Source organism: Camelus bactrianus, chromosome 19 (assembly GCF_048773025.1).
Source record: "Camelus bactrianus isolate YW-2024 breed Bactrian camel chromosome 19, ASM4877302v1, whole genome shotgun sequence".
Classification (NCBI taxonomy): Eukaryota; Metazoa; Chordata; class Mammalia; order Artiodactyla; family Camelidae; genus Camelus; species Camelus bactrianus.
In genome coordinates, this window is record NC_133557.1 from 31963265 (window position 1) to 31975533 (window position 12269).

At 63.1% G+C, this 12269-nt stretch overlaps 3 protein-coding genes across 12 annotated transcripts in view; 2 read left to right on the forward strand and 1 right to left on the reverse strand.

Moving 5' to 3' along the window:
• Positions 1–297, reverse strand: part of LAMA5 (laminin subunit alpha 5) — a 56934-nt gene extending 56637 nt beyond the window's left edge. Inside the window, exon 1 of the mRNA XM_074347550.1 lies at positions 205–297. Within this exon, the coding sequence (XP_074203651.1) occupies positions 205–282 (78 nt within the window). The 5' untranslated portion in view covers positions 283–297. The remainder of the gene's footprint in view (positions 1–204) is intronic.
• Positions 250–9186, forward strand: LOC123616652 (uncharacterized). Of its 10 annotated transcripts, XM_074347563.1 has the most exons (5): positions 250–920; positions 1974–2087; positions 2179–2266; positions 4052–4174; positions 4401–9186. In XM_074347563.1, exons 1-5 carry the CDS (start codon positions 250–252, stop codon positions 4767–4769), a joined length of 1365 nt encoding a protein of 454 aa, XP_074203664.1. In that variant the 3' UTR covers positions 4770–9186. The 10 variants fall into 10 exon arrangements, 2 of the variants coding, with proteins under 2 accessions (XP_074203664.1, XP_074203666.1); XM_074347565.1 differs by lacking the exon at positions 4052–4174; XR_012500706.1 differs by lacking the exon at positions 2179–2266 and having other exon boundaries at positions 588–2087.
• A 1658-nt stretch (positions 9187–10844) lies between these two features.
• Positions 10845–12213, forward strand: RPS21 (ribosomal protein S21). Its single transcript, XM_074347566.1, has 6 exons — positions 10845–10878; positions 11253–11311; positions 11396–11459; positions 11599–11670; positions 12011–12066; positions 12147–12213. The coding sequence occupies exons 2-6, from the start codon at positions 11262–11264 to the stop codon at positions 12154–12156; spliced, it is 252 nt and encodes an 83-aa protein (XP_074203667.1). The 5' UTR covers positions 10845–10878; positions 11253–11261; the 3' UTR covers positions 12157–12213.
• Positions 12214–12269: the final 56 nt, after the last annotated feature.

Genomic DNA, 12269 nt, shown 5'->3' on the forward strand with positions numbered 1-12269 from the left:
GCCTGGGACCTCCCTGGAGACCCAGCCATCCCCAGGGAGTAAAGGGAGGGGCTGCTGCAGTAATGAGATTGCTCTTAGGACTCCAGACCCGGGTGTCCCCCAGCAGCCTGCTGGGGTGTGAAGTTGGGGGTCCAGCCTTCTGATCTCAGATCTGTGGGGAGCACATGGGGGACCTCGGAAGAAGGCAGTGACCACTGAGTTTACCTCGGTCGCTGCATCCTCCGCACAGGACTGCAGCATCCTCATCTGATGTCCGTGGAGCCGACGTCTCCGCAGTGGCATTTTTTATCCTATTTGACCTTTGGCCCTCAGGGCTCTCCCACCCCCACCGTCACCTCATCACCACCTCTCTGCTCTGTACTCCACAACGGGCAGCCCTGGGGGAGTCAACTGAGGGGCGGGGGTGCCCAGCATGGAGGGAGGGGGTGGCATCCTGGGACCTGGCTTGCCCCTGCCCTTCTCCTTCACTGGACTTGTGCCCAGCAGGCCCCTTCCCCCGCCTCCGTCCCTGGGGACCTGGCCAAGCTCTGGCTCCCCTGGGGCGCGGGGCGGGGGCGAGGGCTCTGCAGCTTCTGCAAGAGGTGCCCGCGGACGGCCTTATATGGCCAGGAGGCCTCACTGCCCGGGAGGAATCCGATCCCACGGGCAGGGCAGGGCAGGGGCTGCGGGAGCCAACCGCTGAGAGTGGCTGCAAGGCGCCCCCCACTCCTGGGCGCGCAGCCCCCTAAGGGGAGCCACATTAGCCCGAGCCCCTCAGCAGCTCTGGGACACCTGGTCGGGGGCCCTGCGGCAGAGGGGCTCACTGGCAGCTCCCGGCGGGGCAGGCAGGCTCCCTTGAGCCCTGCGGGTCTGTCACCCTGGCAGGAGCAGCAAGACTGCAGGTCAGCCTGCCCCTCCCGGCACCACAGGAACCACACCAGGTATGGCCCCCTCCGTGCCTGCGGGGCCGAGGTCCAGCAGCCCCTGCTCCGGCCTTGACCGGCCGGGCCACTGGCCCTCAGCACATGGCCTCCACCCCTGGGCAGGCCTGGCCTGGCCTGGCCTGGCATCAGCCGCTCCCTCAGAGCAGCACCCCTCCACAGCCAGGCCAGGGGCCTCCCGAGCTGCCTCACCCTCCCTGGCCCTCCCCCTTGCCCTCCGTCGCCCTCCCCTGTCTCCCGACTCTTCCTCTCTGGGCTCTCACTCTCCGGCTGCTCTCCCTGTCTCTGTGTCTCTCTGTCTTTCTGTCTCCCTGTCTCTTTCTGTCTCTTCCTGTCTCTCTCTCGCCTCTGTCTCTCTCTCTCTGCCTCTCTCTCTCTCCCCACGCCTGCTGCCCTGGGTGTGCCGAGCCCCGCTCCTCGGGGAGCCCTGGGCACTGTCCCTACGTCTGGCCTCAGAGCACCACCAGCACCTCGCTGACCCTTGGAGAAGGGATCTGTTTCTGATACGGAGGCAGCCGCAGTGGTGACAGAGCCACTTCCTACCTGCCAGGGCTGTCTGCCCCAGGAAGGGTAGGGGCCCTACACAGAGAGGTGTTGACAGCTGTCTGTCCAGGGTGGGCTCTGACAGGACACAGCAGAGGGACAAGGGCTATCAGGCGGCTGGGCCGGGTTGGGCAGGAGGCCTGGGGCAGCACCTGCCCTGTGCATCCTCTGCAGGTCAGCCCAGCTCTCCCCCTGGGCTGGCAGGAGAAGGAGGGGACAAGGTGGGGCCCTCAGGAGACCTGGCCTGGATGCTGGCCCAGCGCTGAGACTCACCCTGCTGGGGCCCCGGCTGTGGTGAGGGGTTTCTCTTCTGTCACCTCAGGTGGCTTTTCAGAGGCAAACTGTGCAGTTGCCCCTGTGGGAAACTCTTCAGCCCTCCAGCAGCCTCAACACTGGAGGGCCCGTCCCTGCCCCTGGCCCCACCTGCAGCAGCAGCTTGCTCCTTGTAGCCCTCAGCACTCCAGCTTCACTGGCCTCCTTACAAACACTAAGTGCCCCCTCACACCGCAGGGCCTTTGCACAAGCTGAGCCACAACTTCCACGAGGAATTTTCTCCCACCTCGCACTCTGTAGGCACACCCTGCAGACCCCAGCTCTGAAGGCCCCAGGGGCCCCTAGTCTGCTGTAAGTTTTTCCTTCATTCATTCAACAACTATTTAAAATTCTCATTTATTTCATTTAATCTTATCATTTTATTATTTATTGTGCGTCCCAGGCCCTGTGCTGAGCAGGTGCTGGGCAATCGTGGCTGGACCCTGGGACCCCTGTGCCCCGTCGCCTTCACACTGGCCAGGAGGCCCCAGGTGGGGACAGGCAGGCTGAAAGGAGAGGGCTCGGTGTCTAGACCTAGTGTCCCTCTTGGGCAGCCTGAGAGCCACAGCTTCCTCTCTGGCTGCTGGGCAGAGTGAAAACACCAGGCAGTGACAAGTGTGGGCGAGGACATGGGAAGTCGGGGTCCCCCCTGCTGCTGGGGAAGCCAGGGTGATGCTTCCTCAAAGGTGGAACACAGCATCCCCAGGGCTCCCGCTCCCAGGTCCCCAGCGCGCGAACCCTGTCTGTGGCAGCATCGTCCATAACAGCCGAAGGGCGGAAGCAGCTCAGCTGTCCGTCAGCGGGTGAAGGGTTGAGCCAGCGCGAGGCGTGTTAGCTGAAGAGAGGCTCGCCGCCCGCACCTGCCACAACACGCGCGAGCCTGGGTGGCGGGCTCTCTGCAGAGGCTGCGGGGACCAGGAGCCAGCAGCTCGGGCTGCACCTGGGCCGCTGGCCTCCCAGGTGTGGAGGGGCAGGTCGCAGACGTGTGCGGGCGCAGCTCAGGTGGGAGCGGTGCCCGGCGGTGGAGACGTGGAGGTGCCCGCGGCGCTGCTCTCCCGCTGGTCCTGGGCTTTCTGTGAGCACCACGGAGGCAGAGGCCTGTGTTTAGGGCCATGGTGAACCCAAGACACCCAGCCCTGAACAGGAGACTGGCTCAGCCTGGAGTGTGACACACCACGGGCCCCGCCCACCCTGCCTTTGCCGAGGGCCCTGGGCCCCTGGGTCACACGCAGCTCAGCCGTAGGCTCCTGCCTTGGAGGCCTGAGGGTGAAGCCCGCCCAGGCACCAGGCCTCACCCCGGCCTGCCCGACACTGGGGGTTTCCCCAGGGTCCCCAGTGTTTCAGATACAAGTGACACCCCAACCACTTCCACCTACTTCACCCCAATTTCTTAACAAGAGGCCTTGAAAATACAGGAATGTTTGGGGGCACCACCCGTGCTGTGTGCTGTGCCCAGTCCTCACCCGGCCTGTCCCGGCAGCTCTGCTCTGGCTGGAAGGGAAGAGGGGGTGGGCCAGCTGAGGCGGGGATCCCCTCCAGGGTCCCCGCTGGGGCCTCCCCTCTGCCCTGTGGAAAAGCAGGGGTGGTGGGTGGGCTGGGAGCCAGGCCTCTGTTTGCCTGGGTTTCAACATTTACAAAACATTTGTCCCTTGGCCCTCCTGGGGAAACATTTCCTAGAGGAATGTAAACACACAAGACTGGACGGTCCGCCGTCGGGGGTTGGTGGAAGCGTCTCCTGGGAGCCGTCTCCTTCTTGAAGGGGGTCTGGGGGTCTGAGCCTGGCCTTCCAGGAAGTGGTACCGAGGGAGGTGGAGGCCGGGAGCTGAGAGCCGCCCCTCTCTTGGAGCCCAGCCTCCTGCCGCCTCTCGCCTCCAGGGTTGCTCTGTGGCCTCAGGCTGGAGGCGCAACCTCTCTGGACCCCTGAGCTGAAGGGGCTGATGGTGACTTCCTGCCTCGTCCCCGGCCCCAGCACCGCAGCGCCACCGTGCCTCCCGGGGCCGCGTGCCCAGTGGGTCTTTAAGGAGCTGCTGTTTCTGGTGGCTTGTGCCCAGTGCTGGGCAGGCCCCCACCTGATGTTCACAAAAGCCCAGCTTACAGAACGGAGACTAGGGATCAGAAAGGCCGTGTGGACTCCACTGTCCCCAGCACTATGACCCCGAGGCGACACGGCCCCACCAGCCAGGGGTCTTCAGGGGTCAGGAGGCTCTGCCTGCTGACCGCGCCGGGCTGGTAAGTCCAGACCTTATCCGCAGGGTGCTCATTCCCCCTCCCGACAGGTTGCTCCTGGCTGGATGTGCGCCCACATGCTTGCTCTCTCACGATGGCTGACCCCGAGCGTCCTCAGCAAGGCCCTGTGGCCCCAGCCTTGGGCAGCTGAGTGGAGCAGAGCCCGCACAAAGGTTATCTGGGTCCCGCAGGAGGCTGGCGCAGGCTGCCTTCAGGGCCTCCCCGTATCTCCACCAGGAATGCACCAAGACCCCAGCCCCTGCCCACCCAGGGGGAGGAATGTGGCAGCGGCTCCTGGGAGCTAGGAGCCTGGGAGGGGGTTGGTGAGGAGGCCTCGGCCTTCTGGAATTCCGCAGGCCTGGCACCAGATCCCTGCCTGCTCTCCCTCCCCCACCGCAGAGCCAGCGGCTGGTCCTCCTCTTCTCTGGCTGCCGGGACACTGGGATGACCAGCACGAAGGGACGGACCTTCCAGGCCTGGTCCCTGCACGACAACGTCTCCTCCTCGGAGAGGCCTTCCCTGACCACCCGACCCACAGCCCCTTCAGATGGGCCATCGCCCTTCAAAGCTCTGGACCGACGCAGTCAGCATTCTGGGCGGATGTCTCCCTGCGGGGCTGGCTTGGGCACTCGGGCGCCGACCAGCATCCCTGGTCTCCACCCTCTAGTGGCCAGTAGTGCCCTCCCCTCCCCTGTCGTGACAGCCAGTGCTGCCATGTGTCCTGAGGGAACCGACCTGGATTCGACCCATTGCCCCAGACCTTCCTGAGATGAGATGCTGATTGGCTTCTTGCCCTGGCCAGGAGCTCCCTGGGGTCAGGGGTCAGGGGTCCTGCACACCTTGGGGCCTGATGCCCACCCTGGGGCCCAGGATGGCCTCCGGCCCCACACAGCCACCTGCTTGCAGCCACCTGCACGGGGTCATAGCAGGTGGGGGGCAATGGCATCTCCTGGCTGGGCCCTGCCGTACATCCCAGGGCCTCAGAGTCCCAGAGCGCCTGCAGAGCCGGGCGCCACGGGGGCGGGGGAGGAACTGGGGGCCAGGCTGCACCGACAAGCCCAGGCCAGGCCCACCCCCTGGGGCGGGAATTTGGATTCCAGTCGCTCTCCAGGCCAGACCAACCTCTGCCTCTGGGCAGGTTTCTGCAGCTGCCTGGTGCGTGGAGGCTGCCGGAGCGCAGGCCCTGTCACCACCCAGCACCGGAGGTCCCTCCCTAGTCCCTCCCAGGCTCCCCGCTGGCGTCCCCGGGCACAGAGAGGAGACGGGGGTTTCTGAACATGTCCATGACTGAAGTCCCACCATGAACCCTCCGCGGGGCTAAGCACGGGGCGGGGGCGCCTCTCCTCCCACACAGGGCCCCTCCTGCACTGTGTCTCCCTCTCTACCCAGAGCCCAGGGCTGGGCTCAGACCCCGCCCTGCACCCCGACTCCCCGGGGAGCCATTTCCTCTCCCTCGGCATCAGTTTCCCGCCCTGTAAAGGGACTTGTAACTGGACTGCCCCACAGGGTTGCCATGGGGCCTCCATGGGGCCTGGGCCAGGCCGGGCCAGCGGTCAGGACGCTCCCGAGGGGGCAGCAACCCTCAGGCCCAGTTCCCAGGCAGGAAGAGCGAGCCCGCTGAGGAAGAACCCGCTGGCAACTCTGTGGTTCCCCGCACGCGGCCGCGTGGCGGCGGGCGCTGGGGTGCCCGGCCCTGCGTGGGGCGGCGGCTCGCTGATCCACACCTGCCGCCTGCTCCTCCACGGGCCGGAAGAGCGGGTCCAAGGGCAACTCCCGGACAGACAGGCCGGCAGACCAGTGAGAACAGCAGCACAGGGGAGGCGGGGAGGGCCACCTTCCGCTGCTGGGGCCTGGACCTGGGTCTGGCCCCGGGTGCAGAAAAGATGCAGCCTGTGCTCAGGCCCCTGGCTGCCCTCCACCTGATGACCCCTCACTGCATCCAGGGGGACCGGGAGCAGCTTCAACCTCCTGATGCAGAAACAGAGGTGCAGACAGGAGGGGACCTGGGCGGGGGGTCGGCCCTGGAAACCGGGCCCGTCCCGCCACGAGGCCTGTACCTCCACAGACTGTGTGGCCCTGCCTGGACATGGAGGGGCCTGGGTCGGAGGTCAGCCTGGGGACCGACCCTAGGGTGTGCTGCTAGCGGGCCTGGCCCGGGGTGACGGGGCCCTGCTGCCTGTGCCCTACAGCTTCTGCCTTTGAACCTGAAGCTCCACCCGGTTCGGCTGAATGTCCTGGCCTCTGGCCAGCGTGGCGAGCCCTCAGTGTCCACTGGGACGGGACAGCTGGACGCTGTGTGCCTGGGGCGGAAGTGCCTCCTTTCCTGCCACTTGGCTCAGTCAGTCCTTGCCGCCAGGCCCCACAGGAGGGTGGGGCCGGGAGACGGAATGCTCTTGGGTGCGTCCAGCCCCACAGTCCTCTCCGCTGGGTGCCAGCTGGCCGTCCACCTGGACTTGGGGCACAGGCCAGGCCTGGAGTGCCTTCACCTGGAGTGCCTTCACCTGGAACCGGGGCCGGGGCCCGCGAGAGCCTCCCGGGAGCCAGGCGGGGAAGGGGGCCACGCCGCCCGCCGGGGTGAGCGCGGATGGAAAACCCCGCAGGTGGAACTCTACGGTTTGCACTCCTTGTCGCGTGTCGATTATACCTCCGTGAAAAAATCTAGTACAGGAAAACAAATGAAATTAAGTGACAAAATAAGGTAAAATGGAACAGGACATGACGCTGGCCAGATGCCCACAGGCTCCCTGTGACTGTGGCAGCTGTGACGCCCAAGGCCCTACACCCCAGGTCACCAGGCCTGACCCGGTGTCGGGGCTGCATGCTCGCTGTGACGTGCCCTGAGCCCCACGGACCCCTGAAGCCAGAGGACGGTCTGGGGACTCGGCGGAGGCTCCCTGAGGCCCTCATGCTCCCTGCCCCCCAGGAGCCTGTCCGAGGCCGGGACTCTGAGAACGGAGGGCAGGCAGGAGGGGCCGGTGGCCACAGCTCCTGCCCGGGGCTGCCCAGGGAAAACCTTGTCCCTTGGCCCTGACCTGCGGCTCACCCTGGGCCTGTGCCCAGGCCCGGAAGGAGAGCTTCCTGGTTTTGGGGCTGGTTCCCTTCCACACACAATGCGTTTCAGGCTGACCTGGCCCCTCCTGGCCCAGAAACAGCGGCTCTGGGGGCAGGGGGGCCCTCCTGGAAGGTGCCTCAGCACACATCGGAGAGCCTCGACTACCTGTCTGTGAGGTGGCCCAAGGGCGGTGCTGGGGAATGGGCAGGGGATGCGGCACCCAGACCCAACCAACGCCACTGCCACCGTCACCTGGCTGGGCAGCCTGAACGAGGACCTGTGTGACATGGGCGGTTATGGTGCAGCGGTCGGAGTCACCTGCCCAGGATTCAGATCTACAGCTGTGGGATGGAGGTGACACATGACCACAATGGTGACAGTGAGGGTGGTAGCGACACTGACGGCGACGGTGGTGATGGAGTGTTGATGGGGGTGCCGGTGGCAGAGGGAGAGTGCAAACTCAGCCTGTAACCCTGATGTGACGTTGGAGGTCACGGTCATCTAGAGCACCTGGGGTGGGGGAGGTGAGTGGGAACAGGTGCACGTTCTGAGGGAGACGTGGAGGCACCCAGGGACCCTGCTGAACGGGTGCTGCTCTGAGCCCCTGGGAGCTGCCCTGGGATCTGCAAAAAGGGCTCAGCCTGACAGAGTCTGCAAGTACCATGTCCTCCTGCCCCTGACTCCCTTCATCCCACCAGCTTCTGGCCCTTTCCCAACCTGGAGACCCCACAGAAAGCCCAGTAAGCCGCTTACCCCTTGGGTGAGGGGCCAGGTGCCTGAGGGAGGTGGCCAGCCCCTTCCCGCCAGCAGAAAAGTAGGCAGGGAGCAGGCAGGTGAGACTCTGCCCTTGGGCCCCTGGCAGGGCTGCGTGCAGGGCCAGGTGCAGCTCTAGGGTGCCCCGTTGTGGCCTCTGGGGGCAGTACAGCTGGGATATGGGGACACTTCTCCCCAGGTTCCCGACATCTGGCAGCCCGGGGCTCCAGTCTGAGCAGCTGCCCCCAGCCCCACCCCGACTTCAGATGCTGGAAGGCGCTGCTGATGAAAGGCCTACCTCAGGGAACACTTGCTCCTCTGCCTGTGGGATCTGGGACTTCGGACAGCAGGCTTTCTTGAAGAGGGGCTCATCCACATTTCATGAGCTGGAGAGTGAGGCACCGAGTTTCCCTTCGAAGAACTTGCCTTGGGACCCTGCCCCAGGAGAGAGGAGACCGTGATGCCTTGTGTGTGCGCCTGGGTGAATGTGTCCAACAGCCTTAAAGAACATGAGGCTTTTTTTCAGTGATAGAGTACACCCTGACCATCTGTAAGTGTGCAGCTCAGTGGTGTTAAACCTTCATAGGGTTGTGCAGCCATCACCACCACTCATCTCCAGGACTTCCTCATCTTGTAAGACCGGAACCCTGTACCCACTGAACACTAGCTCCCCAGTCCTGCTCCCCCAGCCCAACCACCACCGTCCTACTTTCTGAATCTGACTATTCTAGGTACCTCCTAGAAGCCAAACTTTACAGTATTCACCTTTTTGTGGCTGGTTTATTTCACTTGGCATAATGTCCTCAAGGTTCGCCCCACATGCATGTGCCACAATCTCCTTTTTACAGATGAGTAATATTCCATCAGGTGTATAGGCCACATTTTGCTTACCCATTCATCCAACAAGAGACACTTGGGCTGCTTCCCTCTTGGCTATAGTGAATAATGCTGCTGTGAGCATGGTGTGCAAGTATTTCTTCAAGACACCGCTTTCAGTTAGCTCGGGTAAACACCCAGAAGTCGAATTGCTGGATCCTGCAGTAGCTGTACTTTTAATTTTTTGAGGAACCACCATACTGTTCTCCACAACAGGTGCACCATTTTACACTTCTACCAGCAGCGCACAAGGGTTCCTCATCATGTTTTTGTTTGTTAGAATTATAGTAGCCATCCTGATGGGTGTGTGGTGTGTCCAAGTTTTGATTTGCGTGTCCCTGACACGTGGACGATAAGCATTTTTAAATGCGCTTTTTGGCCATTTGTGTATCTCCTGTAGCAACCTGTCTCTTAGCGTCTTTTGCTCACTTTCAAATTAGGTTGTTTTTTGTTGTTGTTTAGTTTTAAGAGTTTTATGATTTATAAATATTTTCTCCCACTCTGTGGCTTGTCTTTTTACTATTGATGGTATCTTTTTGACACACACATTTAAAATTTTCTTTAAGTCCAACCTGTCTTTTTTGTTACTGTCTGTGCCTTTGGTCTCACGTGCAAGAAATCACTGCCAAAGCCGATGTCATGAAGGTTGTGCCCTGTTTTCTTCTCAGTTTTATAGTTTTTGGTTTTACATTCATGTCCTTGATCTATTTTGAATTAATTTTCACATGGTGTGAAGTGAGGCTCCAGTTCATTCTTTTACGTGTGGGTTTTTAGGTTACCCAGCACATTTGTTGAAATGATAGCCCTTTCCCCCTTAAATGGACTTGGCGCCCTTGCCAAAAATCATTTGACCACATACAGAAGGGGTTTTGTCCATACTCTTTACTCTGGTGAATAAGGAAGACTCTCAAAGATCTCCCCACACTGCCTCTCCTTTCTGGTGCTGTCTCGTCTCTTGACTTCCAACTACAGATCTCTTGGTCAGCAGGCCTAACTGGGCTGACCCACACGCAGACACAGACAGGAAGGCCAGCTGTGCAGACCCCCAACCACAAACACGCAGCGTCCCTGCACATGTTGGGGGCCCTGGAGAGCACACACCTTTCAGGGATGGCATGAACACTGAGAGTCCTAACTGCCACCCGACAGGGACCTGAGTGGGGAAGCGATGTGGGAGCTGAGGCTTGGAGAATGGAGAGGACTTGCCAAGCAAAGGGGCGTTTGTATGTCAGAGGCCACTGCCGGGCTCGGCCACGGGCAGCAGGGGCTGGCAGGAGTCCACCCCAAGGGGCCTTGTGCCTCATCTGTGAGATGAAGTCCCAAAGGATATTTTAGCCGAGAGACTGTGGGCACACTCCCAGGAACATGGGCAGGGGGACGCTGGGAAATTGGCTCTGCAGTCTGGGCTTTTTCTGTTTTCTTCCTTAACAGACCCCTGCCACCAGCAACGGGCCTGGCTGGGCTCCTCTCGTCACTGCTGCTCTGTGGAGGAATGGAGTGGGGGTGAGTGGGAGGCGGGGGTGCGGTGGGAGGGGGTTTGGGGGAAAGGGCGGAGGGTGCGGGGCAAAGGCTGTGGGGGCGTCTAACCGGGTTCTGCCACTCAGCTTGGCCAGGCTCCCTCCCTGCTCAGGCCTCGGCTTCTATATCCTAGGAGGGCGCCCCCCACCCCAGCCCTGCCGTCCTCTCTCCCTTGCCTGGGGCTTCGTCCCGGCCACCCTCAAGACCCCACGGGCTCTCCGCGCCCGCTGCTCTTCTGCCCCTCGTGTGTCCATCTTCGCGTTGTCTCGCCCGTCCCCGGGGGAGCGTTCCCCGGCGTGGTCCGCACCTCCCACGTTCACACGAACACGGTCCTGCGGGGCGGCCGTGGGCACCAGCTGGGCCCGGCGGCGGGAAGCGTGCACTCTGGGTGAAGCCCACTACGGCGGGGACACGCCCGCCGGCACGCCGACCGGCCCTCGCGACCCAGGCTGTGGCCACACCGGCGCTTCCGGACACCGACACAGCTTCGTGGACGCCCGAGGCTTCCCGCCCCGGAAACGGAAGTGCGTCACGGCGGCAGGCCGCGCTCCCTGCGCAGAGTCGCCGCGGCGTGCGGGACCTGGAAGTACTCGCCGAGGTCCCGCCTCGCCCGCCAATAGCGCTGCCGGGGAAAGCGGAGCTTCCTTTCTGCGCTCGCGCTCGTCCTGCTGCCATCAGGTAGGCCGCGCGGGGGCCGGGGCCGGGGCGGGAGGCCGCGCGGGGGTCGGGGTCGGGGTCGGAGCAGGAGACCGCACGGGGGCTGGGGTCGTGGTCGGGGCGGGAGACCGCGCGGGGGCTGGGGTCGTGGTCGGGGCGGGAGACCGCGTGGGGGTCGGAGTCGGGGTCGCAGCAGGAGACCGCGCGGGGGCTGGGGTCCGGGTCGGGGCAGCAGACAGCGCGGGGTTCGGGGTCTGGGCTGGAGACCGCGTAGGGGTCGGGGCTTAGCCGGGAGGGACGCAATCCCGCGGGGTCGGGTCGGGCCGGTCGGTCGGTCGGGGCAGGGGGGCTCGCGGACACGGCCGGTCCTCACGGCGCCGCGCTTGGTCCCGCAGGCCGCACTCATGCAGAACGACGCCGGCGAGTTCGTGGACCTGTACGTGCCCCGGAAATGGTGAGCGCCCCGCACCGTCCCGCTCCGGCCCCTCCACCCTCCCTCTGCCCGGCCCTCTCCCCGCTCACTGCGCTCCCCCCGCAGCTCCGCCAGCAATCGCATCATCGGCGCCAAGGACCACGCGTCCATCCAGATGAACGTGGCCGAGGTGAGCCGGGCGGCGGGAGGGCCTGCCGGCTGGGGAGGGGGCGAGTCTGTGCCGGCCTGGGCGTTGATTCCCAAACCCCAGATTTAGATCTAAAGGCACTTGGGTGCTCCTCCTTGTGACCCTCATTCTCAATTTATAGGTTGACAAGGTGACAGGAAGGTTCAACGGTCAGTTTAAAACCTATGCTATCTGCGGGGCCATTCGCAGGATGGTGAGTGTCCTCGGCCTTGCCCACCTGGGGGGCCTTTGAGCAGGAATGGCATCTCCCTCCTTGTCCTCAGGCCTGAGCAGGTTTGTTGGCAGAATAGACTCAAGCCTGTTGGACTGGACTCTGCAGTCCTTTCGTGGGGGTGGAAAAGGTGCTGAGGGCCCAAGGAAGGGCCCCCCTGAGAAAGCACTCAGGCAGGCCTTGACCTTGGAGCTTCCCAGTTACCACAGGCCCTCTCAGGTCCCCAGGGCCTCCCCTGCACAGTCAGGTGTCTGCCCACTGCTGGGGTGTCCTCACTTGAGCCAGCTGTGGAGATGGCCCCAGCGTGCTTTTTTCCCTCTAGGGCGAGTCGGATGACTCCATTCTCCGACTGGCCAAGGCCGACGGCATCGTTTCAAAGTAAGAGAGCTGGAGTTTGGGCAGAGGCCTGGGACGTCTCTAGAAATCAGGTTTCAACATTGTCCTTCCTTTTGTTCTAGGAATTTCTGAGACTGGAGAGGATCATGGATGTGGGATGTTTGTCATAAATAAAACAGTGAAAACCCATCAGTGTTGTTTCATCCTGTGCCTGTGTGGGGACACGCCTGTGGGCTCTGGAGGGG